This window comes from Gobio gobio (assembly GCF_949357685.1).
Source record: "Gobio gobio genome assembly, chromosome: 23".
In the NCBI taxonomy this organism is placed as follows: Eukaryota; Metazoa; Chordata; class Actinopteri; order Cypriniformes; family Gobionidae; genus Gobio; species Gobio gobio.
The window spans coordinates 10803915-10831445 of record NC_137119.1 but is presented as its reverse complement, the minus strand read 5'-3'; the positions used below and the strand labels follow the sequence as shown (position 1 = coordinate 10831445).

General features: G+C 38.0%; 2 protein-coding genes across 25 annotated transcripts in view; both read left to right on the top strand.

Moving 5' to 3' along the window:
• Positions 1 to 7079, top strand: part of LOC307119970 (NACHT, LRR and PYD domains-containing protein 3-like) — a 333135-nt gene extending 326056 nt beyond the window's left edge. The window contains exon 11 of the mRNA XM_079806747.1: positions 6123 to 7079. The gene's annotated coding sequence lies outside the window, so the exon portion shown is untranslated. The remainder of the gene's footprint in view (positions 1 to 6122) is intronic.
• On the top strand, positions 209 to 27531 carry acbd5a (acyl-CoA binding domain containing 5a). 24 transcript variants are annotated; one of them, XR_013815718.1, is made up of 15 exons: positions 258 to 620; positions 958 to 1075; positions 4953 to 5073; positions 8117 to 8189; positions 8289 to 8406; positions 10822 to 10854; positions 11108 to 11317; positions 12435 to 12650; positions 12761 to 12846; positions 17191 to 17407; positions 20541 to 20740; positions 20829 to 20888; positions 21150 to 21259; positions 25616 to 26163; positions 26593 to 27531. XR_013815718.1 is itself a non-coding variant. In XM_079806778.1 (14 exons), exons 2-14 carry the CDS (start codon positions 994 to 996, stop codon positions 25626 to 25628), a joined length of 1518 nt encoding a protein of 505 aa, XP_079662904.1. In that variant the 5' UTR covers positions 588 to 620; positions 958 to 993; the 3' UTR covers positions 25629 to 27524. The 24 variants fall into 24 exon arrangements, 8 of the variants coding, with proteins under 8 accessions (XP_079662899.1, XP_079662901.1, XP_079662904.1 ...); XR_013815720.1 differs by having other exon boundaries at positions 588 to 620; positions 12435 to 12629; XR_013815727.1 differs by having other exon boundaries at positions 612 to 674; positions 12435 to 12629.

Below are 27531 nucleotides of genomic sequence, written 5' to 3'. Positions count from 1 at the left end.
AAACGTGCCTACAAATGGTTTAATAATGAGCACTTAAAATGCAATGGCAGGATATTAGGGACACGTGGTGACGTAACTACGCAAAAGAATCAGTTACTTTTTTTGTTTTAAACGGTTCGTTGCAAAGATCTGTTCAAAAGAACCGATTCTATTAAATGATTCTGATTCCCCATGGCCTCGCCTTCGTCACAACGTCACCCATCAACACAGCTGATACGTTGTTGGTAAGCGAATGGGACGTTGGGACTTGTAGTGTTACAGTTCGTTTAGTAACGGGGGACGGCAAGCGTTAGTGTGTTTCATTAAGTGCTACAGTGTCATCTTTGCGAATTTTGCGCATAGAATTATTAATCGCTTTCGTTTCGTTAGAAATATGCGTCAAAATATTGCTAGGCAGTTTCAAAGTTCGTAGTCAGGTACGGTTTTTATGTCATAAACTCCCTTGGGTAAGCTTACCTCGGTGAACTATATTACCCAGAATGCTACACGTGCAGGTCAAGAATTGTGGCATTTGTAGGATTTAAATACCGGTGTTGCAAGACACTCGGCAGTGTCGTTCTCCAAAGAAACTACAATTCCCATTAAACACACGAGGAAGGCTTTCGTATGTTGGCTGTCAGGTACGTATTCATGAGGTCGTAGTCTCTCCAGCACAGCAGGTAGAGCAGCAAATGGTAAAGTATCAAATGCTAATGCTTTTAACTTCGTTTCGATCGTTTCTAATGCAAGTCGATCTAGAAATATCACCTTATATAGTATTCGGTGCACTTTCAGTCATGTCTTGGTTGTCCTTCAGGATTTGTCGAGACATAATGGGTTGCTTTTGGCTTTGTTGACTTCTTTTGGAATAATAAATAGTCTTATGAACTTGTAATGAGCACCTTAGATTAACCGTGACAAATGCAAGGAATGTGCTTTTCATAAATCGATTAATATGCAATGTAACTTTGCTGGTAGGTTTGATTCAGATCTGGCTGTAGCGGTTAGATTGTCATGATGGAGGGTGACAACAAACCAGTCTACGAGCAGAGGTTCAATGCTGCTGTCAAAGTGATCCAAAGTTTACCTTCAAACGGTGAGTATAGGTCACAGTCATAGACAGTGTATTGTGTGTTATTGCAGCAGTGCACGCGACCCCTCACCTACTTTCATTTGATCGCTGCAGTTTCTTAATCAAATTACAAATTATCACGGGCTTCCATGGTCAACGCGATTAGCCTACATTCAGCTGGTTTAGGTGCTGAAATAGCTCGTGTGCCACTGGCCCTGCTCAGAATGTGTGGTGATTGGTGAAGGAGCATCATGTGATTTATTACCATATGACAACATGCTAAAGACATGCTAATGGGATTTATATAGAGGGATAGTTCACCCAAAAATGAGTCTTCATTTACTCCAAACCAATATGCTGTTTTTAAAATGTATTAAGAAGTTTTGAAGAATCAATTATGCCTTCTTTAAAACAACACGAGGATGCATGAATTATGGCAATTTTTCATTTTATGTGAATTCACTTTGAAATGAAAATTACCCCATGATTTACTCACCCTCAAGCCATCCAGGTGTACCTGACTTTCATCTTTCTGATGAACACATTTGGAGTTATATTAAATAATTAGTTCACCCCAAAATGAAAATTTCCTGACAATTTACTCACCCCCATCTCATCCAAGATGTTCATGTCTTTCTTTCTTCAGTCGAATAGAAATGAAGTATTTTGAAGAAAACGTTCCAGGGTTTTTCATCATATAATTATTTTCAGTTGCAATCCAAATGCTGAAGGTCCAAATCAATGCAGTTTCAAAGCGCTTCGATGGATTCCAGAGGCTCTGCGTGATCCCAGATGAGGAATAGGGTCTTATCTAGCGAAACGATAGGTCATTTTCCAAGTTTTAAACAAAAATTAATATACTGTTGAACCTAAATTGTTCATCTTGTGCAGCTCTGTGAGGTGCTAAGGATTAGGCCTGTCACGATAACTACTTTTTGTTTCGCAATATATCGTCCCAGAAATAATTGCGATGAACGATATTATTGCCATTTGTGACTATTTTATGCCACTGAATATATAATCCTAATATAACAGCATAATAATGCAAGTAGACCTACACACTTTCAAATGGCAACCTTTTAATTCTTTAGATCATGGAAATTAAGGGTAAAAAATACATTATCCTAAATATTTTTTTTTTTTAATAAATAGTAAATAGACATTTTCCCTTGTGAAACGGCTTTAACACTCGTCATTCTGCGTTGACATTTATATGTGCACCGGAACAGGGGATTGCGGCTTTGAAATTGAGTCCATTTGGGCTTATTCTTCCAAACTTTCAGTAGTTGTCAGGAAAACACTATAACGCCTAAAAAGGCGCCTTTTTTTCACAAAAAAATTATTGAGGTCATGTATATATATTGTGCGATATATATTGATTATTGCGACGGGCCTACTAAGGATGACGTAATCACGTCGGAACTGTAACGCTAGGCGTAGGCAGAAGTACCGCCCCCGTGTTTACAAAGCGCTCGTGTGAAGACTAATACAATACAAATACACCACTTATATAGTGATGACGATTTCAAAACAAGGCATCATGAAGCTTCGAAGCGTTATGAATCAGTGAGTCGAATCATGATTCGGATCGCGTGTCAAACCGCCAAACTGCTGAAATTTGCCGATTCAAACTGCTGAATCGACTCACTGATTCATAACGCTTCGAAGCTTCATGATGCCGTGTTTTGAAATCGTCATCACTATATAAGTCGTCATTTAGGGGTTTTTTGCGCACAAAAACTATTCTCGCCGATTCATAAAGTTATTTTAGAACCACTGTAGTGAGATGGACTTTGTAACGACGTCTTTAGTACCTTTTAAGGGTCTTGAGAGTGAACCGTGCATTGTGCCAATGGAGGCCTTTCAGAGCCATCAGATTTCAACTAAAATATCTCCATTTCTGTTCCGAAGATGAACGGAGGTCTTACGGGTGTCGAACGACATGAGGGTAAGTAATTAATGACAGAATTTTCATTTTTGGGTGAACTAACCCTTTAATAAGACCAAAGATTGCCGGTTTGAGATACCCCAAATTAATTATCTCATGTTTAACCACTATCTACATAAGAGTCAGCGGCAAATTCCCGAAGGACTGGCCGAGATGAAACGATTCTCGGCGGGTACACGAGCGCTGAGCGGCCTCTGACGGCCTGGAGCTCGCATCTGCGAAAGCGTCTGAACAAATTGTAAAACAGGCGCTATCTTTATATACGAGTCACATATTTGAGGTCCAATTAACTACATTCTCACCTAAAAAATGTTAAAACTACATTTTTTGATACAACAACAGTAGTATTTTTAAAACTGGTGGATTTGCTCGACCGCCATGACAGTCGCCGCAAGCGGAGTGATGGGTGGACCCAGCCGATACTGGGTGGGTGGATATATTGCACGGCTGGAAAAGACTCTCGATTTGAACCAGAAAGAACTGTTGTATAAATATGGATAATTTTCTTACTCGATCAATTTACTTCAAAAGGCCTTTATTACCCCCCCTGGGGTGTGTGGATTACTTTTATAATGTATGGATGCACTTTTTTGAGCTTCAATGGACCCCATCACTACCATTATAAAGCTTGGAAGCGTCAGGATATTTAGGGATATAACTCTGATTGTGTTCATCAGAAAGAAGAAAGTCATATATACCTATGATGGCCTGAGGGTGAGTAAATCATGGGGTAATTTTCCTTTTAAAGTGAACTACTCCTTTAATTTGGAATTAATTCATGGTTCCGAATTAGGGCTGCGCAATTTATCGAAATATCGCAAATGTACATATCGTAATATGCATATCGCAAGGGTACGCAATATCTGAATGATTTTAATAGGCTACTTCAACATTGTGAAAAGTGTAAGTTTTAGGTTGACGCATATAGCAGAGAATAGACTGGGCACACGACTGTTGCTTATGTGACTTGCTTGATGTCAAAAAGAGTTATTAAACGCAATAACTCCTTGCAGTCTCGCACAGTCTGACATACACACCGAAACGTGCGCACAAGCTGTTCTTTTTTTCATGTCTTGTTACACGCTCAAACTGTCAAATACACACACAGTTATGTCAAAATCTGATGAGTATTCATGTAAACACAGTCGGTAATGCTTTAAGTGGAAGATATCAGTTGGGGAAAGAAATAGATTTTACACACTTAAAGCAATATCGTATCGCATATCGAATATCGCATAATTTAACAAGGATATTGCATATCGCATTTTTCTTCAATATCGCACAGCCCTATTCCGAATGGATCAGACATAGCCTATATGCACACTGCCCAGCCTCCCAAAAAGTCCCTTTTTGGATTTAAATTGTCTAATGCTAAAGAGTCTATGACTGGATCATTATTGCAGTGATTGATCTGTTTCTAGCATGTTAAATGTTTGGCAATAGTTCTTCTAACCCTAGCTTTTCATTTCTTAAATAACCATGTAGGAAGAGACACATCATGACCATATTCCAGGATCACCAAAAATGTATGCACCTCTTAATGGAAATTAATGTTGTGATGTTATTTCCATCAAGAGGTGCATACATTTTTTGGTCAAGATCTTGTATTGAGCACTCTAGAGTCCAGCACTCTGTAAAGTCTCCTCCAGCACATCCCAAAGACTTTCAATGAATTTAAGGTCTGGTCTCAGAGGTGCATCAATTCATGTGTGAAAAAATGATCCTTCATGCTCCCTCCCAAACATTCTTTCAAAGTTTGAGCTGATGAATCGTGACATTGTCATCCTGGAATATGGTCATGATGTGTCTCTTCCTACACGGTTGTTTAAGAAATGAAAAGCTACACACTCCATCACTTAGGGTTAGAAGAACTTGTGGCAAACATGTACATTTACAAAAAAATAATTTCTCCTAACAAAGTTCTAATATTGCAGTATTTTTTTCCCCAATCAGGTTCATTTCAGCCTTCCAATGATATGATGCTGAAATTTTATAGCTACTACAAGCAAGCAACACAAGGCCCCTGCAATATCCCCCGTCCAGGATTCTGGGACCCCGTTGGTAAAGCCAAATGGTATTGAACCTGCTGAATGTCCATATTTGTACATTTATGAAGACATGTTTAGTTATAAATGTTATACACTCTTAATGTTATACAGACTACAAAGTCTTGATTTAAAAAAAGACTACTTTTCCCCCCACGTATTTTACATAATTGCTGTACCTCTCTTCTCAGTTTGTCAGTAAACGCTCTAGGCTTCGTTTTGCACTGTAAAATGAGGAACATTGTGACGTGTTCATTTCTGGAAGAAAACTTAAAGGAACCCTCCACTTTTTTTGAAAATAGGCTCATTTTCCATTTTCCAATTAGGCTCATGAGTTAAACAGTTGAGTTTGAATGTTTTCTCGCTCAAAAATGACCAAAGAGTTTCAATCATTTTCCTATTTAAATCTTGACTCTTCTGTAGTTACATTGTGTACTAAGACCGATGGAAAATTAAAAATAGCGTTTTTTTTTTTTTTTTTTCTAGGCCGATATGGCTAGGAACTATACTCTCATTCCTGCGTAACAATCAAGGAACTTTGCTGCCATACCATGAGTGCAGGGGCGCAATGATATTACACAGTTTAACTTCACTCAACATAACCACCGTGACAACCTGCTTGCACAAGGAGCGTGCTGGGGACTATTTTCAGGCGCTGTGTAATATCATTGCGCCTCTGCACTCATGGTACGGCAGCAAAGATCCTTGATTATTACGCAGAAATGAGAGTATAGTTCCTAGCCATATCGGCCTAGAAAATCGCAGCTTTAATTTTCCGTCGGCCTTGGTACACGATGTAACTACAGAAGAGTCAAGTTTTAAATAGGAAAAATATCGAAACTCTTTGGTCATTTTTTGAGCGAGATGCTGACTGTCTAATCAGATTCAATGATCTATGCTAAAAGTGCTACCGCCAGACCCGGAGATCGGCTGAATGGATGAAAAAACGGTCAAACTCAACTGTTGAACTCTAGGGGAGTTGGAAAATTAGTTTTCTTTTAAGTTTTCTTCCAGAAAAATGCTGTTTCATGCTCAAACAGCAACATTACACACTAAAGAACATAAAAAAGCATGATAGGTCCTAGACATGTGCCGGTAAACGGTAATACGATATACCGCAATAATGAACATGCACAATATTGTTATCGTGGGCACTTCAAAATACCGTGAATAATTATTTATTACGAATTATTCAGATTTTTAGAATGTATTTTAAGAATACTTTACCCATCAACCGTTTAAAATGAACAACGCGTCAAAGAGGAACGCGCACTGATGTAAACAGACCGTTCATGAGCCGAGCACATGGCGGAAGACGCACTGAAGTGCACATTCACTTTCAGACAGCAGAGGGCGCTGATGGAACAGCAGAAATGCAGCCGTTTCCCCAGTAACCACAATCCGGTCATCGTCATCACATAACCTAATACTTAAAGACTTAGTCATTTTCAAACTTAAATTTTTTTTTTAAGTTTAAATTACATGCCCTAGATATTGTTTGAATATGTTCTGACTGTTGTTCAATCACACACTTTACAATATGGCTCCATTATTTAACATTAGTTCATTCATTAGCAAACTGACAATGAAAAACACTTCTAAAGCATGTATTAATCTTAGTTAAATGTACATTTCAGCATTTAATAACACATTATTAAAATCAAAAGTTGTAACTGTATTATTTAATGGACCTGAGCTAACTAACTAACAGATGCTTTTTTAAACTAACATTATCAAAGAAGAATAACTTGGAATAACTGGTGAGACATTATTGTAAAGTGTTACCTATTGTTCTTTATAATTCTTTAGCACTTTAATCTGTTTCAAATATTTGTTTACTTTATGCATTTTTGTGTATTGCTTTATTGTATGTAAATGTTTGGTTCTTTTGTTATAAGAAAGTTTTTAAACCTGTTATAGTATGACAACACTTTTTTTGCGACTTTTTTTTAAAATATCGTGATAATACCGGATACCGTGATAAAAGCTTCAGCAATTAATCGCAACATGAAAATTTGATACCGGCACATGCCTAATAGGTCCTCTTGAAAATAGTTTCTCGTATCAATTTAAGTATGTATTCTAAAGTGTGTAAACAGTGTGACCCCTTTCAAAACATTGCTCTGTTTGCGCCCCCCTTCACGTTAGTTAATGGCTCAACCAATGGTGTGAGTTTGAGCACAGGGGAGTGTTTGGGAAATCAGTCAAAAATCTGTCAATATTTTTGCAGTTCCACTTGGTGCTACTATCGATACTAAAATAACAAACTTCACCTTTAACCTCTTAACTCTCACCGTCCTACTGGTGGGACATTGTATATTTAAAATAATAATAATATCTTAGTCTAAACCTAAAGTAATGCTGACAAACTATGTATCATTTGAAAGTTTACAAACTTTAGTCTGTGTCCGATTTTCAATACAAATCACAGAGGAACAGTAATTTATTAATTTGCAACACAAATATTTAACATAGGTGTGTTAACTTAAACTTCTAAGTTTTTATTTTTTATTTTATTTCACATTCATATTTTTTCACCTCTACAATAATCTGCCAAGTGTCTTCTTTAAAAAGAGACCAAACTTGAGTCTGTGCTCCAAAGTATTCAAGATTTATAACAATTAAAGTTGGAAATGTTATTTTAGGATCTATGCCACATGTATCAGTCTACATGATCTAGACCAGTGTCAATGGCCTACTGAAAGTGAACTGTTGGTCTGTTGAAAGTTCAATGAGATAACAGATCAGTATCAGTATGTAACATCTGATTTCTATGATTAGTAACTTTTTGAAACACCACACTGAAAGTTCCTCATTTGCCCTTCTGCAAAACTTGTTTTAAAATCTTTATCGTAAGTCTAATGTAACCGATAGAGGGTCAGATGGTTCATTGAGTAATTCAGTTTTTCCCACACATACTCTTTTATTATGTTTCATGCTGTTTTTCTTCCTCCATCTTTTATACACTTGTCCTGCTAGAGATACGGTTGTGTGACAGATGACAACAACAGTGTTGGCATGGAGCTTATCAGTGCAAAGTTGTCACTGACCCTTCCTGGTGTTTGTGTTTAGGGATGCGTGGAATTCTCTTGGAGAAATGCCAAAAGACGAGGCGATGGCGGCCTACGTGGATGACTTGAAACTGGTATTATGTTTTGGATTCCTTAGCAGTGTTTGAGAATTTAGTGTGGAACTGTTTGTGTTCCAGCTTTGTTGTAACTTGGTTTTAATATTTGCTGAACAGATTCTGGAAAGTATGCCTGTAACAAATGAGGTAGAGGAGCTTCTGCAGATCATTGGACCGTTCTATGAGCTCGTTGATGATAAGAGGAAGATAACGCAAGTGTCAGATTTGAGCTCAGGTAAACTGACCCACAGTGTCCTCTCGGGTGAATCTCACAAAAATTGTATTTTGCTCAAAAATCATCAACAACAAAAAAACTATCTTTTAAGATTCCGTCTCATTTCTGTTATAAATATGTTTTTTTTTTAATTGGTAAGAACAATAATAATAATTTTATTGTGTAAATGATTGGTTCGTCCCACAGATAGGGCTCGCAAAATGTGTTTATCAAACAAACACAATGATTTATCTCTCATCCACCCGCAAATAATTGGAATGTTATTTTTATATTACTTGGCCCGCCCGATCGGTGGATATAACCGCGAACCGTGCATCACACACACACACACACACAAGCCAAGTACATTGCAGACAGCATGATCAAAACTTCCGCGATTGTATTTTTCCTTCAAATATCAAGTCAAGAGAGTGAACAACGCACATCAAGAAAGGAATGTAATTTCACTATTTAAGATAACTTACCAGCGTGGTAAGTTATGTTCAATTAGACATGTACACATAATCAATATATATCAAACGATCTGTAACAATGCAATACACATTTAAAAAACATTTTTAATCACATTAGTGTGTTGCTTCATTCATTCATTCATTCATTCATGTAATCTCATCCTGCCTGCAAATCCAGTCTCTTGTTTACAAACGAATCCGCTGTGAAATGAAGGAACAAACGTGCAATGTCTTCCCCACGTGATCTGGAACTTCATTAAAAATAAAGTTCAACCACACATTCCCAATATTAGAATCCGAAGGAAGCTTATGCAGCGACTGTGTTCTTCCATAACCAGGCACAGTGCAATATCTTGCTATCATCTGCATATTTATTGCCCGGTAGCGCGATCAGTTTAGCTCCACAAGTCGGTGGGCGGGGCTACAGAATCAGGCGTACTGTTGAGGCGGCGTTTCACTACACATTGGGCCTCATTCATGAAACTTTCGTAAATATATGAGCAAATTCTGAGTAATTTGCGTGTAAAATGGACATTTTACGAAAACTCTCCTCCAGATTCACAAACGCTTCATATACCACGGATTCGGTAGTTAAACGTGTGTATATTAATGAATTCCAAACATTCATAAATAGGACGCGCGTGCACGCTCATTCATAATTAGCATAATCCCCGCCCATGAGTTACAACTGCAAATGACGTGGCCAGGAACGCTGTGGAATCTTCTGGACTACTTTCTCAGGTTTGGCTCCAGCATTTTGCATAAATGCTAAAGAGACTAATTGACCATATGCCTAGCAATAAATATTAAATTATCATGTGTCCATCAAAGCGTTTTAGCCAGCTAAAAAAACGACTAGTGCTCTTCTGAAAACGGCCAGCGGGTGGCGCTTTGCAAGGGCAGCGTTTTTCCAGCTGAGATACTTTGATGAATATGATACAGAATGTCCATGGCAGTAATGTGTTATTAGTAAGGTATCTCATTTGGAAGAATATTACTGGATATAAAAAATGCAGTAAAAAGCAGTATTAACTTCTCCATTATTGTTGTTCAGTCGGTGTACAAGTGGGATGATTGGTCGGTGTAGTTTTTGTCCCGCCCCTCGTCCACAGTGATTGGATGGCCGGGTAAAAAGTGACCGTGACGAGCGCTGCCTATTACCCAACGTAGAACAGTAAAAAAAAAAAAGACACAGCAAATCATCTCTTGAAATATTATTATGGTACATAGTGTAAAGAAATACTGAAGATAAATTACTTTAGGACCCAGCGGAACAGCTCATTTGCTCTATATAGAGCTATAAGGCCATCATCAAAAAATATAATGTTTTATTATATTTTTTCCACAAGAGGTCGACAAAGACACCCAATGTACGATATTTTGAGCTGAATTAAAAGTTATGTATGAAATTGTGAGTTATTTTGAATTGAAGTTGAAAGAATGTGAAGAATGTGCCTATACTCTTTATTTATTATTTATTGATAAAATCTAGTAATTTAAAGGTAAATAAAATAGAAAAAATATAACAAAATTAAATAAAATAAGCTTTCTGACCAAAATTAAGTATAATTTATAGGGCTTCGGGTCATTTTGACACATGAGCGAAGGATTTATTACAGTTTTCAACATTGATAATAATAAGAAATATTTCTAGAGCAGCAAATCATCTGTGAATCATCAGCAGCAGATCATGTGACTCTGAAAATTCAGCTTTGCATCACAAGAATAAATTACATTTTAAATATATTAATTTAGAAAACAATTATTTTAAATATTAATACAATTTCAAATGTTACTATTTTTACTGTATTTTGAACAAATAATGGAATCTTGCTGAGCATATTAGACTTCCTTCAAAAACATAAGAAAATCCACCCAAAACATATGAACGGTAGTATTTATGTAAATATGATAATCTTTTTTTATATTTAATTAACTAATTACCGCTTTGTTTCATGCTCAGCCCGCTTGGAAAGATTTGCTAGGAAACTTGAAGGCAAGTGAATATCAGTGTGTTCTCCCAGTGGCCCGTGCTCTTAGTTAATAGTGCCATAGTCCAGGTGTTTCCTTTGAAGTTGTTCACTCACTGCTATTATTAGTGTAGATTGCTGGCTTCTGTACAGGGTTGTAGTGTTACTAGTGCAGCTTTACTTTCTGTGAAACAGCCCTGATAGAACAGACCTTTTAGAAAGTGTTTCAGAACATATCCTCAAAACATCATCTTGCATATTTATTGTTGTTTTCGCCAGGCTTTGGGGGCCTGCTAACATCACCACCCAAAAGTGTCACAAAAAGCATCATTAGGACGATGGAGATGAACGGAAGCCTGGACAGTTACTCTGTCAGAACAGCAGAAATGCCAAAGACTAAATTATTAGAGCTGGAAGACGGAGATGATGATAATGAGGTGGAAGAAGAGGAGAAAGATGAAGAAGAGGAGGTTAAAGAGGTGAAAAAAGGTAAACATCATTATTACTACTACTGTTCCTACTTAAAGGAACACGCCACTATTTTTGAAATAGTTAAATTTTCCTACTCCCCTGGAGTTAAACAGTTGAGTTTTACCGTTTTCGAATCCATTCAGCCGATCTCCGGGTCTGGCGGTAGCACTTTTAGCATAGCTTAGCATAGATCATTGAATCTGATTAGACCGTTAGCATCTCGCTCAAATGACCAAAGAGTTTCGATATTTTTTCTATTTAAAACAAGGAACTTTTCTGCCAAACCATGGGTGCAGCAGGCGCAATGATAATACGCAGCGCCTGAAAATAGGCTAACTTCCGTCAACATAACCAATGTGACAACCTGCTTGCACAGGGAGCGTGCTGGGGACGTTTCAGGTGCTGTGTAATATCATTGCGCCTGCTGCACCCATGGTATGGCAGCAAAGTTCCTTGATTATTACCCAGAAATGAGAGTATAGTTCCTAGCCATATCGGCCTAGAAAATCGCCACTTTTAATTTTCCGTCAGTCTTAGTACACAATATAACTACAGAAGAGTCAGGTTTTAAATAGGATAAATATCTAAAAATTTTTGAGCGAGATGCTAACGGTCTAATCAGATTCAATGATCTATGCTAAGCTATGCTAAAAGTGCTACCGCCAGACCTGGAGATCGGCTGAATGGATGCAAAAACGGCAAAACTCAATTGTTTAACTGGAAAATGAGCCTATTTTCCAAAAAAGTAGAGTGTTCCTTTAAACCTGACGCTAATTTGCGCTGCTTTTGGTAGATTGCATTGCTCATTATGGAAATGATCCGTAATGTTCTTTAATTTGCGTGTCATCAGTAGATCACGTGCAGAACTTTCCACTCACGTTGGCGCATTTATTTGATTGCGCTCTCACGCTAATAAAACAGATTTAGTAAATGTGGCCCATAGCGACTATTTCTAGATGCTATTTTGTTGTGGGTCAGTAAACGACTACTTAGTGATGCCCTAGAAACTACCTAGCAGTTCCTTGGCAACCATATAGCATTGTGAGCAGTTCTGCGTTGGTAAGCAACTCTAAATTTCTTCGTAATACATGCATTAATAAAACATTTGCTTTGTCAACAACTTTATTGTTTTTAGCCTCACAACCGAAGAAAAGGGCTTCTGCAGGGAGACTTAAAGGACCGGTATCCAACGGCAATATCAGTCAACATAAAGTCCTTACCAATGGAACACACAGGTCTATGTCTGATCTGAACAGGCAAGAGTCGGAAGAAGACCCTGAAAGCATTAACCATGACGGAGACATCATAGAGCTCAACAGACACCTCAAAGGTGAGGAAAAGGACTTTAAAGGTAATCATTTACACCAACATAACTAAGACTTGATGCGTAATCTTGAACACACTATCAGTAGTTATCTGAACTTAAATTCTTAAAGACTCAATGTCTTGCATATGAAACAGAAGATGTGTCCAGTTCTCACCATGTGGCCAGTGATTCGGACAGCGAGGTGTACTGTGACTCTGTCGACCAGTTTGGTGGAGAAGAAGTAAGCAGATTTCAGTTTACACTTGCATCATGTCTCGACCATAATTTACTTGATGCTGATAACTTAAGATACAGGTGCGGTCACGTTTTGGCAAAATGTTGTGGGCAAAGGTTGGCCATTATCTATTGTTTATCTATGGCGGGTATGAAAGCAAGGTTGTGAGGGATAGACTTACCGTGTTTTCAAAAAGCTCTAGGGCTGGTCCGAATACCATTTTTTGAGCTTCGAAGCTTCGGTAGGAATCAACACCGAATATTCAAAGCTTCGGAGGCAGGGGGCTGACATATTCTTCTCTGTAATAAAGGCAGGCATCTCGAGAAGTGGCACACCTCACGCGGGCAGGGCTTATATACTCCGAGAACGGACACTGCACTAGTGATACAAAACGCACAGGTCTGTTATGTCCCCATAACACGCTCCTATATTTTGCATTAGACTAATTTAGATTTATAATAACGGGTAATAGGCTTGCTGCGATAATCAGTGTTACCGGTGTTCAGGCATAACACTACATCACTTGCCCACAGCGGCACCGTCCCCACCGCCGGTTTGATATTTTATAGTAGTAAAAATCATTTAGTTCAGTTTGAGAACAGATTAACTACAAGTAAAAACTGAACGTGCAGCGTGAGCCGACAGTAACGGACGCGACTGTTAATGCGTTATTCGTTGTGACCCATGATAGATTTATTTCGTGTTTTTCCTAGAATGGGCACTTTGTGACGTATTACAAAACATTCAGTGGCACATGCCAATCAAATACAGACGTGACACAAATAACACGTTTGAAAAAATATTACTGACTTTAATGCATTTTATTGACATTTAAAATGTAACAAAATTAGGCTTTATTTATTTAGGATTTTGTGTCACAATGAAGTCAATATAGTAGCTTAAAGGGTTACTTCAGTGATTTAGCATTAGGCTTTGTATCAGTAGAAACCCGGTAGTATATTCAAATTATGGTACTTTCCCCCCTCATATCCCCCTGAGACAAGAGAATTATGCATTTTATTTCTAGAAAAAATCCTCCGATGTCGCAAATATCGTCATTTTGCGTCATCTGAGGATTTTTTGGCCAGAGGCTAAAGACTACAGCTACTAATTGGAGCTGTTCCGCATGTTATCAACCCGGCCACAGGGGAGAGATCTCACGCACAGAATGTAAGACACAGACGGCCGCACGGACAATCATAACGGAGCGCGGTGCAGGTGCAAGTGAGTGTTTCAACTTTTCAATGAATTCCTGTGATAGTTTAACTCCCATATGCGATCTGAAAGCGTGCCGCTTAACGTGACCTCAGCTCTGCTCAGCTCTTCGTGATAAATGAAATCTGACACTGCTACGTCTGTGCCGTGACTTTCGTTCGGCTCCCTCACACTTTATTGAAAAGACACGTTCAGTTTTTAACTGTAGTGTTTATTCTCTAACTCAGTGGTTCTCAAATGGGGGTACGTGAAGACACTCCAGGGGGTACGTGAGATTTTAAAATATAGCCTACATATATTTAAAAAGTAGCATCCATGCAAAAATCCTTTAAAAATAATTATTTAATACATATTTCTGGAAAATATAAGTATAAGTTCATAAAATGAATTTTATATTCAGTAGGCTATTCAATTTCATTATGCTAAAAACCCAGAGTCTCCCCCATACCAGGATGGTTTGACACAACCTCTCATGTGCCGCCTGGCATCACCTGTCAGTCACTTGGATCAATGATACAGTGAACAGACGTCCCCGTTTCCCAGTGACAGTCCCGGTTTTTAATGTTCTGTCCCCGACTGGAGTTGTCCCCGGAAATGCCCCCGTTTTAGAGCTCGTTCCAAACCACCCGCAGATATATTGGAAAAAAACGCCCAACCAACATACAGTAGCTACGCTGACTCTACTTCATGAAGAACGTACCGAGTCGAGAGCAGACAGAGCGCCATTATCGTCAAAAATCTAAAGAAACCTCGTTGTCGCTTTCAAGGTAGTAACATACTAACTATTCGTTTTTAATTTAAAGTAATATTGTTTTTATGTGCTTTATAACAGAGCCTCAACAAGGTGCGGGATTGTTTTGTCCCCAAAAGTTCTGCAGTCTTAACGTAGTGATTACCACACATCTGAACTATAACTTAAATATAAAAACCCTAACCCCAAACAATTACACTTGCAACCAATACATGTGCAGAATACATACTTTCTGCTGAAAATAATCCTAAAATGCTAAATAACATGACCAATTAAGGATAGTAAGAATAATTTTCAAGCATAAGCATAAAACTTTTGAAGTTAAAAAAGTAATTGATATACCGGTAGTATAAACTGAAATACAATTATAAAATGTTACAATATTTGTTGAATAGTTTTATTTATCATATTTATTTTAATTTTGTAATGTGTTTTTGTTAATTTGTGTTACAATATTGTTTTGAACTGCTTATTTACAATGGTTAGCTTAACATTAACTGTTTTCATTGTTTGTTTGGTTTTTGTGTTTTTTTTTTATTGTATTAAATCCAGACCAAAAATCCTAATAATCAAACTAAATCATAATATTTTTTAATGTTAATAATAATATACTAATATAATAGGACTCCACAACAACAACAAAAACATAAAAAAAATTATTGTCCCTGTTTTTTTATTAAAATATAATAACGTGATATTTTGACCACTCAAATAGGAAATTTCCCCGTTTTCCATTTCAGAAATATGGTCACTGTTTTCACTACATTAGTTTGAATCACTACATTTTAGTGATGAGAAATATTTGCAATACATTTAGTCATGGATTATTATCATTTAAAATGTTCGAAATAGTAATTTTTTTTCAAATGTTTGAATTTTGTATGTGTTTATCTGTTCCAAAGTTTAATAAATCAGACACTGATGAAACAGTGTTCTGTTTTAAGTCTTTTGTTTTTCAACCAAAAATGCTTTGCGCTGGTTAGGGGGTACTTGGCTGAAAAAATATTTCATAGGGGGTACATCACTGAAAAAAGGTTGAGAACCACTGCTCTAAGTGAACAAAATTATTGTATTATTATGACGATCAAAACGACGCAGGGGGCGGTGTACGGAGTGGCCTCGTAGGGCAGTGAAGCAAGTGCATTCTGGGAGTTGTTGTCTTTCATCCACATGAGACAAAAATACATTTTCTGTCTTTTCTCAGTCTATAAGGCACCAAATTCAAAAATATTTTCATATTTCTACTGTATAAATGACCCAGTTTAAATAAAAAGCTTAATGCTAAATCACTGACGTAACCCTTTAAGTAATCTGTCAGTCACTACTGGAGGTGTCACGACACACGGTGACATGTTCCATGACTCTGTGTCATTCAGGTGTCATGTCAGTGTGTCGTGATAATGTCAGTGACACATGCCACTATCCACTGGCACAGGCCAATAAAGACCGGATGTGCCAATACGCATAGTGACATGTGCCATTGGCTTCTGTGCATCAGATGCCATGTCACTTAATGTTAAAACTGCTACTGAATAATATATTTTTGTATATATTTTGATTCTATTTTCCACAATGTCAAACGAACGTAGCTTAACCCAAAATGCTAGCTCAGGCACTTCTTCCATGTAAGCTCCTGCAGTTGTGCGCTCTAGACAGAGATTATACTCCAGTTGCAGGGAACACTTAGGCTAAGAAGAAGCAAATATATTTATTAAGTATAATGAGGTTGGGTTCCTATTAAAAAAAAAAAGATTTTATAGTGTAAACATATGCAAGTGCGAATGAGAACCGTTTCGAGGGGGATGCCGGATTTGCGAGAAAAACCCTGAATATTCGAATCCCAAAATTGAAAATGTAATATTAACCCACCGAAAGAATATTAGAATATTCTAGTCCAGCCCTATAAAGCTCCTACGTAGATCACTTTTAATTTTCCATGGCTCATGTTGTCTTGAGATTTTTTTTTCACTGACATGTCTTGGAAAGATATTTTTGCAGTGTTTCGTCAGCAGAACAATCCAAAAACATTTTAAATAATAGTAGAATCAACTGAAGAGACCTACAGTATGTCTATCCCTCACTTCATTCCCATTAAAAAATAAAAATGGCTCTGCTGCGAATAAGGTCTATAGTGTAACAATAGTGTCTATAGTTTTTTTTAAAACCAAGCAGCTTTTGATTGGCCAACTTGAATATGTTGCGAAACATGTGTTGGGAAATCTTTTACCCTGAAGTGAAAAATCCCAATCGCATAGATTCCTATTGAAAGGACTGGAACAATGTAAATGTCACCGCACCTTAATTCTGCAGGGCTCCTCTGCAATTGTTTGCCAGAATTCCAGCAAAATTTCAGCAATGCATGTGCTTTTGTTCCTGGACACCAGGGATCTGAGATACACGTCAACCACTCACTGGATGTGGCTGAGGAGAGCCACAGCAGGCTGTCCTCCACTGAGGAGGTCAGATCACAGGAGGAACTGCTGGAACGGGAGGAAGGTGTACAGCATGGTGGAGAAGACGGACGGGGCAGCGGTGGAGGTTCTCAGAGACAGGGACTTCCTGTGAATAGAAGTAACAGTTCTGTGGTCAGGAGGGGAAGAGGTAAAAACCTAGCAGCCAAAAACATTCTCATACAGATCATATATAAGCTCTGTTTCAAAACCTTGCTAGCTAGCTTTTATTGTCTAAATAAGGCCCCGATATACTCACGCCAAAGTTATTTTTTGCAGCCTGACGTCGCAATACTCGATTCTAGTCAGAATTTGAGTCTGATACTGCTCCGTTGGGCTGTAATTGGACCTCAATTGGATAGACCTACTACCAATCAGAGCAACGGAGCGACGCATAACATTAGTTGTCAAATGTCAACAGAACTCAACTGCACTGTGTTGCCAAGTCCGCGGGTTGAAGCGACCCCAATTATGTGATGTACAGACCCAGGAATGTGAATTTTAGCTGCCAGCCCTGCCAAAATAACACATATTTTACCCCCCAAATGCCATTTCCCCCCCCCCCCCCAGAAAGCTATTGGGCTTGTTTTTGGCTAGTTTTGAGTAGCAATTGGGCGGGTTTTGTTGTAAAAACTTGGCAACCCTGTCTGCACGCACGCTGGAATAAGTAACGTTAGAAGAAAAAGATGAGTGTAAACGATCTTTGCCGGTGTTGTAAAAAAATTATTTAAGGATACACAGAGTACTTACCAACACGATCATCATTTCTGAGAGAAATAGTGAAGGTGAATGCATATACGAACAAGTTCTCTGTTTAGGATTAGAACAAATTCAACCCAAGCGCCTTTGATGATGAAAGATTACGTTACTGTTTATCATCTGTCCATCATCGTCTAAAGCCCGCCCTGACAATTTCATTGGTCCGAACAGTTTCTGTTCGGGCATAATTACTCCTCTACGGATCAAGTCCAGACCGAACTGCCCGAGCTCAAATGTTGTGGGCGGGGCTAAATTCGGGTGGCATCCAGGCTATATTTTTTGTTCTTTGCTTAAAAAGTTTGAAATACTTTTGCAGCGGTATACAGTTGCAAGAAAAAGTATGTGAACCGCTTGCAGAATCTGTGAAAATGTGAATAATTTTAACTAAATAAGAGATAATAGAAAATGCATTATTTTTTTATTTAGTACTGCCCTGAATAAGATATTTGACATAAAAAAATGTTTACATATAGTCCACAAGACAAAACAATTGCTGGATTTATTAAAATAACCCGATCAAAAGTTTATGAACCATTGATTCAATTTCTCAGTGCTGTGTGTCGTTCCCTGGATGATCCACGGCTGTTTTTTTGTTTTGTCATGGTTGTTCATGAGTCCCCTGTTTGTCCTGAGCAGTTAAACTGACAAATATTCTTCAGAAAAATCCTCCAGGTCCTGCACATTCTTCAGTTTTCCAGCATCTTTTGCACATTTGAACCCTCTCCAGCAGGGACTGTATGATTTTGAGATCCATCTTTTAGCACTGAGGACAATCGAGGGACTCAAACACAACTATTAAAAAAAAGGTTTAAACATTCACTGATGCTCCAGAAGGAGAAACAATGCATTAAGAGCCGGGGGCGAAAACTTTTGAACAGGATGATGTCCAAATGTTCATTTTTTTCACATTTTTGAAAAACTGCCCTTCAGAAGCAACAGAAGATACTTACATGTTTCCCGGAAGACAAATTAAGTACAATTTACCTTGATCTTCAAATTCAATAAGTTTTCACACCCCAGCTCTTAATGCATCGTGTTTCCCTCTGGAGCATCAACCTTTTTTAGTAGTTGTGTTTGAGTCCCTCAATTGTCCTCAGTTACTGTTATTAATAATGTTAATTTTGTCTGCTAGCTATTTTTTAATTTAGTCTTAGTTCTGTGTTTTTTAGTTATATTTAAGGCCATTAAATACTCCGTAAGAACAGAGAAAAAAGTTCTGCTCCCAGGGCTGCAAGAACAAAATAATGTCATTTTGTTTTTGCAGCCCTGGTTTGGGAGTTCTCGCAGCTTGTTCTCGACACATCATCTGCGCAGAACTTTTTTCTTGTGGGTGTCCGAGAACTATTGTGTGATTGGCCAGAAAGGTAAATTGGGCGGGGTTAATGCGGAGAAACGAAAATGATCAGCACCTGCTTTTCTCGTGAAGTATGGAATGTCCTGGCCAGAACAAATGTTGTTCTTGTTCTTGTTCTTGCCAACTCGAGAAAACGAAGTTACGAACATACTTGCGGAGTATGTACCAAGCTTTAGGCCCCGTCCACACGGAGACGCATTTAGTGGTATACGTAAAAAATTTGTACCGTGTCAGCGTTTCGTCCACATGGATCCGGCATTTTGTGAGCATGAAACCGGTATTTTTGGAAACTGGGTCCCAGAGTGGATAAATCTGAAAACGACACCCTTGTGTTTTCGTGTGTACAGCCAATCCATATATTTTGTGAAACTGATGTCATTACACCGCGTCCCGCACGGTAAAGACTAGAAAGGATACAATTACGGCCACTGGGCATGCGCACATCAATATTGCGTCATTTAATTACTGTATTTGCATTATTGTAAGGGTAGGTTTAGGGTGTATCTGATGAAATGTATTGTTAATTTACTGTGAGATTTTGCCTCACTTCCTACCATTGCTGTACCCCTTCTAGCCACAACTCTTCTTCTCCGTTTTTAGTGTATTTCTGTGGCAGAATTACAGCGCCACATACTGGTCTGGCATGTATACTACATCGCTTTGAGTCGGTTTCCGTGCTCTCGAGTGTACGCAGATATTTCTTGAAACGAGGGGGAAAAAAAGATTGGATAGGGAAAGCTCTGGCTTCATGTGGATGGGGCCTTAGTTAATAGTTATTGAGTGGAAAGCGTACAGCACATTTTTACATTTTCATCTAAACATCCGCAGCGTTATGATGTTTTCTAACAGTATATCGCTGCAAAAGGATGTCTAACTTCTTTTTACCTCTAAGCGAAGAACGAAAATGCATTTTGATGTGGATATATCAGGGTCTTTACGAGCATAAAAATACATGGCACACACAGATATCGGGTTAAAATACTCCATTATTTTAACAAACCTTTCCTGACAAAAAATGACTTCTGCATTGAGAGTGCGCACATTAAAATGCTGTCTAGGTAGGCAGTTCACTAGGTTTTGGAACAGAGCTGAAGTTCACAAGTGAACTTTGTTTCTTTAATCTGTTAATGATCTTCAGAATGTTGTTTGAGCTGGTTCTCCTGTGTATCAGGGTCCAGGTCGCCTGCCTCTGGCTCCGGGTCAGCAGGGCCGCAGCAGGGCACTGGGGGAGATGGGGAACGCTGGGGGACGGGTGGCCCTGTGATGGAGAATCTAAACGAACAGATAATCTGTGCTCTGGCCAGGCTGCAGGAAGACATGCAGAGCGTGTTAGAGAGGCTGCACACGCTAGAAGCTCTGACAGCCGTGCAGGTTACAAACCGTCACCTTCATCACATCAAGATAACACAGATTCAATCTGAAATGTAACTTTTTTGATTTGTCATGTGCCACTTCTCAGGCCCGATCCTTAGCGCTGCCATCAGACTACCTGTCACCACCTGTAAAAAAAACTAAGAAGGTAGAGTCATTATAATAAACTGATTGATGGGATGTGGGCCATGGGTTCAATTCTCAGTGAATGCATGAACTGATCAAATGTGCCAAATGCATTAATGTAAGTGTTAATTTGTACCCTGTTCATAGAAATGGCCAGTAACTGATCATGTCCCAGATCATTTTTATTCACTTTATATAACTATGCCATTGCCAAAGAATGAGTGTTGACATAATATATGCATTTTTTTAATTATTATTTATTCTTGATATTTACACCTTACAGAAGCCATCCTGGTGGCCTTTTGATGTGTCTCCTGGAACTGTGGCCTTTGCCGTCATCTGGCCATTTGTGGTGCAGTGGCTCATCCGTCTGTATTTGCAGCGCAGGAGAAGGTAAGCGATGTCACGTTTGCTATGTAACACTTAAAGGGTTCATAACACACAGTTTCTGCCAATCTCATGTTAATCTTGAGTACCTAGAGTAGTATTGCATCCTTCATATCTACGAAGAGTCTTTTCGTTTGATCAAATTTATAAAAGACAGATGCGCTGTACCGGTTCTTTGTGAAAACAGCCGAGCTTGTGAAGGCGTGCCGTGGGCGGAGTCACGAGTACGCACACACACACATCTACACACTACATCATGGCATTTTCCCTGGATAACTTTTGATTTACTATACATTCGTGTTGTTGACATTATATGCACTTACACACCGTTCGGTTTCAAACGATTGGCAAATCAGCGTCAAATTGGGCCTTGTTTATAAAACATTCATCATCAAAATACCGGGAACAATTTTTGAATTTTGCCCATCCAATCCAGCTCTTTAACAGTGTAAAATAAGTCAGAATGCATCAAATAATCATTCCCTTTAAATACTGTTTTTATTTTTGCAGTATGTACACTACTGTTCAAAAAAGACTTAAAGAAATGAATACTTTTATTCAACAAGGATGCATTAAATTGATTAAAAGATTCAGTAAAGACCTTTTATAATGTAACAACAAATTTCTATTTCAAATAAATGCCATTCGAATCATCAAAGAATTTTTTTTTTTTTTTTTTTCACAATTTCTACAAATATATTAACTTGGCACAATTGTTTCGGCACAACAAACACTTTCCCCTAGCCTGACAAGCCAGACCCACATCAAGATGTTGGGTCTGGGAACTCACCATTGGCAGGGCTCAATCCGAGGGGCGGGATAAACGGTTGTCTTTCAGATTCCCTCTGCACGCAATAGGATAGCGTTACAACCAACCAGAGCAACGAAGAATGTGAAGCAGAGCTAGTTGATAGATTAAACTTTTGCCGTATCCGGTCAGCAAAACTCCGAACACATCTTCCTTTCTTCAGAATGACCTCAGTGCCGTTTGTTCTTTTCTCAAAGAAAAGCTCAACTCCAAGTCTTCCCGAGTCGCGGCCAAAGCCGATTTGAAAAAACGCTGTTCGCCAGCTTCTTTGTTTATGAGTAGCACGCGGAACCGCAGCAACTCTGCCGTCATTATGTTAACCCCGCCCACCGACTCTATACACGATGTGATTGGCCTGACCAGAGTTTGGTTTTTCCAGCTCACAAGCCAACAGAGAGTTGCTAGACGACCCTGGCTGCAAATTAGCTTTGCTGCCACTAGGGTGCATCTAGATTTCTAGGCTAACTTTCTCCGCCATTGACGGAATTTTTCAGCAATCCGTGTTTTCACTGTTATACAGTAGGGGGCGCTATTACACATTTTCTGAAAGAGTACAGAATTGTGAAAGAGTACAGAAAACTGTCATGTTTTGTGCATAAGCAATGCTTTTAGTGCTTGTTTATGTAGCTTTTTTGCCTTTCTCAAATTGTTGTTCAGTTTTTTTTTATTTTTTATAAAACTTAAATTAAATTGTTGCTTTAGGAAAGAAAAATATTCTAGCTTCATCTCTCTATATATATATATATACAGGGTTCCCACTCTTCTTGAAAGTTCTTGAATTTCAGACACATGGATTCAAGGCCTGGAAAGTACTTGAAAACAAACATAGGTCATTGAAAGTGCTTGAATTAAGCATGAACTGCATTTTGTTTGAGTAGCATGGTGCTATTGCAAAAATTGGCCTTCATGCGCTGCCAAAGCCAGAACAAAACAGCATAACGGGAGGAAGATATTTCAATATATTTCTGCTGTTCCATAACCGCCATCTACTGTCAAAAGCCCTATTCGGATGGTAATTGTTTCTTGTGGGGTCGTAAGGTATTCTCATCATTGACAGTCTGTGATTTTATTGCCGCCCGAATCCAGAATGTCAGTGTTTTTCTCCCACCACCCGCGTAAAAATCCCCGGCTGAATTACCTACTGTTTTTTGACAAACACCAAGGACTTGTGGTAATTTAATTGCCGTCCGAATCCACATCTGTGAGTTTTCTTGAATATATAACTTCAAAATTCACTGTTTAAATCCTTTTTGACCACTGCAGAGCACCGTACGGTTGCGCTTTGCTGTCATTTGGATGCATTTTAAAGATCTAGACCTACTGAAATGTTGGCAAGTATTTACAAGAGCAATATATCTCATCACCGCTCGGCAACGATTATATCTGTTAAATATAATGTGCAGGTCTTAAAAGCCTTCAAATTGATTTTTAAAAAGGTACATGTACAGGTGATTTAATAAATAATTTAGCATATTTTTAATGCCTAACAGTTAACTTGTCCATTTCTTTTCATTTAATTGGAAAATTCAAGTATACAATATTATCTCTAGATTTTGATGTTTTAATTAAGTAACGATTTATAAAAAAGAAAACTAAAACTAGTGTGAAATAAATGTTAAAAGCAGGAATAAGAGCTGCAAACTGCATCTTGTACACCAGCCTCTTTCCTCATTGGATTTTGTAAAATTGGACATTTTTCCTCATTGGAAATGTTATTTTAGTTGTCAGTTTATGCCTTAGCGTTACTGCATTAATGATAGACACAGGTACAGTAGGTATTAGATATAATTTTGTACCCTGTATATAACTTTTGAACAGTAATGAATACTGTGCAAATTTCCTGAACAAAATATAATACTTGGATGCCACATTTTGACACATAACATTTACATATTTAAAAACCCTTTCAAAGTATTTTTAAAATTCATAGCCAGCGTACAGTGAACACTGCATAGTCTGAACATAGCTTAGGTATTTATCAACAGATATGATTAGGGTTGGGAATCGTGAGAAATTTTCCGGTTCCGGTTCTCAACGATTCCGATTCCGGTTCCATTAAAATTATTAAACAAATAGTGGTAAAGGAAAAAGGCACAATACGCAACTCAAACAATCCATTTTGTGTTTATTACTTGCTCTAAAATCAATTTACAGGTTGGCAATGTCAAAAAAGTCCTGTACTGTACATATATTACAGTATTAATTAAGCTATTCTTGCAACACATTTTTTTTCAAATGAACACCTCTGAAATTGTCTTATTACATTTTATCTCTGAATAAAACCAAGTTATAAATTATATTTATTAGTTATATTTATTAATTAGTTGTATATTAATTTAATGGTAATTCAGTTATTCAGTGAACTTGTAAATAATAAATTGCAATTCAGCATTACAAAGGTAATTGTGCCTAAATGCTTACCTAAACCATGGTGACTCAACGGTTGACAAATATATATATATATATAGGCCTTTCACTATAAATCTGGTATAAGCCCTGTGGCACTCTGTGCTGTAGCAAATGTTTTGTCAAATTGCTAGTGCAGCCTCCTTTGCATGTTATTAACTTTTCAGATGTTACATTTTGCTTCATTATCATTCATTCTTTGGAAATGAATCCACACTTGTGACTTTCTCTTCGCCATGCTGGTGGTCAACGAGAAAATATCTGACGCAAAACAGTAAATGTGTAGCGCGAGGGCTTTCAGTGCTGAACTGCGTTGCACTCCTGGAAGCGGCAGGCAACGTAATTAATATTCATGATGAGGTGAGCCAGGGTTGCCAGGTTTTCACAACAAAACCCGCACAATTTCTACTCAAAACTAGCCCAAAACAAGCCCAATCGCGTTTCAGGGGGGCTTCTCCAGTAAAATTTGCATTTCTGGGCTAAATATCACATAATTGGGGTCGCTTCAACCCGCGGACATGAAACACAGCCCACGGCGGCAACGGTGTTTAAGTAGCCCAATTCCGCATGAAAAACCACGGACTTGGCAACACTGGCTGTCACTCGCTATTAAAGGATACGCTTCCAGCGCTTCGCACACACATTGCACCAGAACCGTTTTCGGAACCGAAACTTAGGAATTTCGCGCGGTTCTGGTATCTTTCAAAAATCAGTTTCGGTTCTGCATAAGAACCGGTTCTCGGTTCCCAACCCTAGATATGATCATATTCAGGTTAAATCAAATAAGACCAAGTTGGCAAATTTGCTTTATGTTTAAAGTTGGCATGGAACAGAAATTGCGATAGTCTTCTCAAACAAGAAAAAATGTAAGATGGGACTGGATTTTTTCCATGGGAAGTTGATATTGGTGGATTTCATGTGAGTGACAGGTTGTGCCACCCTCATGCCAGTAAACTTCAGTAGAAAGAGATGTTGCTTCAAGAGGGAGGGGGAGCTATTTAGATTAAAGATTAATAGGGCACATTAATAAAGACAAAGATGTGCACAGATAAATCATTGATAATAAATACTGCAATATTCCATTTAAAAAAAGGAATTGTTCATTTTTGATTTCATGATGACTTTAAGATTGGATCATCTTGTTGCAGAAGAATCAACTGAAAGGCCTGAACTGATGGTTGGATGCAGAGGAGAGCCGTGTTGCGCGTTTAGGAGGAGGAGGACATTTCTCTGCCTGTCCCGTGATCTCTAACTCCTGCTTTTGCACTATGATGATGATGACGACAACTCTTAAGAATTAGCGAACAGAAAGACTGAGTGAATGTACAGCATTGCAGCTTATCACAAGATTTTCTTTTGTACCTTTTTTTTTTTTTACGTAACAATTTACAAAGTGTGAAATCCCTGATTTGGGTAATTACAAGTAGAATTACTCTTTAATAGTAGTTACTATTAACTTTTATGTCACTTGTATAATTCAGTGTTCTGTGCTCATAGCTGCTAACTGTCATTAATACTGTAGCAGAGAGGAAGATTCACTGATGAGAACAGCACAGGTGATTTCTCTGATTTTGGCACATTTCGCAGAAAACGGCCCACATCGAGGGCTTTGAACCGTAATGGGAACAAATCAGGACCTGCAAATCTGTTAGAGGTACTAAGAGTAACATTTTAAATATGTTAAAGGAAGACTCCAGTTTTTTTGAAAATAGGCTCATTTTCCAGTTCAACAGTTGAGTTTTACCGTTTCCAAATCTATTCAGCCGATCTCCGGGTCTGGTGGTAGCACTTTTAGCATAGCTTAGCATAGATCATTGAATCTGATTAGACCGTTAGCATCTCGCTCCACAAAATGACCAAAGAGTTTCAGTATTTTTCCTATTTAAAACTTGACTCTTCTGTAGTTACATCGTGTACTAAGAGCCACGGAAAAGTGTCAAAAAGAGTCAAGTTTTAAATAGGAAAAATATCGCAACTCTTTGGTCATTTTTGAGAGAGATGCTAACGGTCTAATCTGATTCAATGATCTATGCTAAAAGTGCTACCGCCAGACCCGGAGATCAGCTGAGTGGATTCGAAAACAGTAAAACTCAACTGTTTATTTCTAGGGGAGTTGGAAAATGAGCCTATTTTCAAAAATAGTGACGTGTTCCTTTTAATATCTAGACTTGACATTTGCTCAAGTCATCTGTGGTGCTTATCAAAGCCATAATTTAAAAAATCATGCATATTTAAGTGACCCTTTGCTTTGCAAATTTATAGAAAGGGTCAGAAGGCAATATAGAGATTTATGTTCTTCATTCACTCAATATCCTATTATGATTCTTGAAAATTGTGTAGACGCTAAACCACACATATTACAAAATATCTGAACGCCACTGCATTAGATACAGTGACATTCAGGCGTATGTTAGCGTGATTCAAGTGTGCAAATCATTTTTGGGTCCACTGTATTTTGTCAATGCCGACACATTTCTCAACATATGTTTATTCATGGCTGTGGTCAAGGCCTGTGTGCATGAGAAATCCTAAACCTTTCAGCGTTTGCAGGGTGGAGATTGAAAACGATCCAGTTGAAATATAAAGCACTTTGAATGAATGTGAAGACTGTGACAGTTTAAGATCTGACATAATATCTGTAATGTTAGAGCCCTAAAACTAATACAAGGCTGAAATCTAACCGATCATTTACATAGGCTGTTTTTTTTAAACTAAGAAGTGCAGCTGTTTTGTTTCAATGTAGTTTGTGTAAATTAGTCAATGTTAATAATTCCTTTTAAAAACTGTATATTAGAAATGTGCAAAAATATATACACAGTTCTATTTTAATTGTACTATACTGTAATGTAGCATTTGCATATATTATTCATGTCTGTACTACTTTGAATCATCTGTAGAGCGGGAGGTTCTTGATTTGATGCTTTTGTTCTAAACACATTATGTTCTTATTAAAACAGCATAAATATGATCAGCGCATGTTTCACCAATGTCACAATACATGTCATTCAATATGTTAGACTTAAGCATTATTAAAAGCTTTTGAAAAACGGAAAGTTTTAATCCC

Bases quoted from the DNA above. Each gene is read 5' to 3' on its own strand.
- acbd5a (XM_079806771.1), top strand. From the start codon at position 994: ATGATGGAGGGTGACAACAAACCAGTCTACGAGCAGAGGTTCAATGCT. The intron at 8,190-8,288 runs GTATTATGTTTT...TTTGCTGAACAG, and splicing joins ACGTGGATGACTTGAAACTG to ATTCTGGAAAGTATGCCTGT. The intron at 12,847-17,190 runs GTAAGCAGATTT...CCTGGACACCAG, and splicing joins ACCAGTTTGGTGGAGAAGAA to GGATCTGAGATACACGTCAA.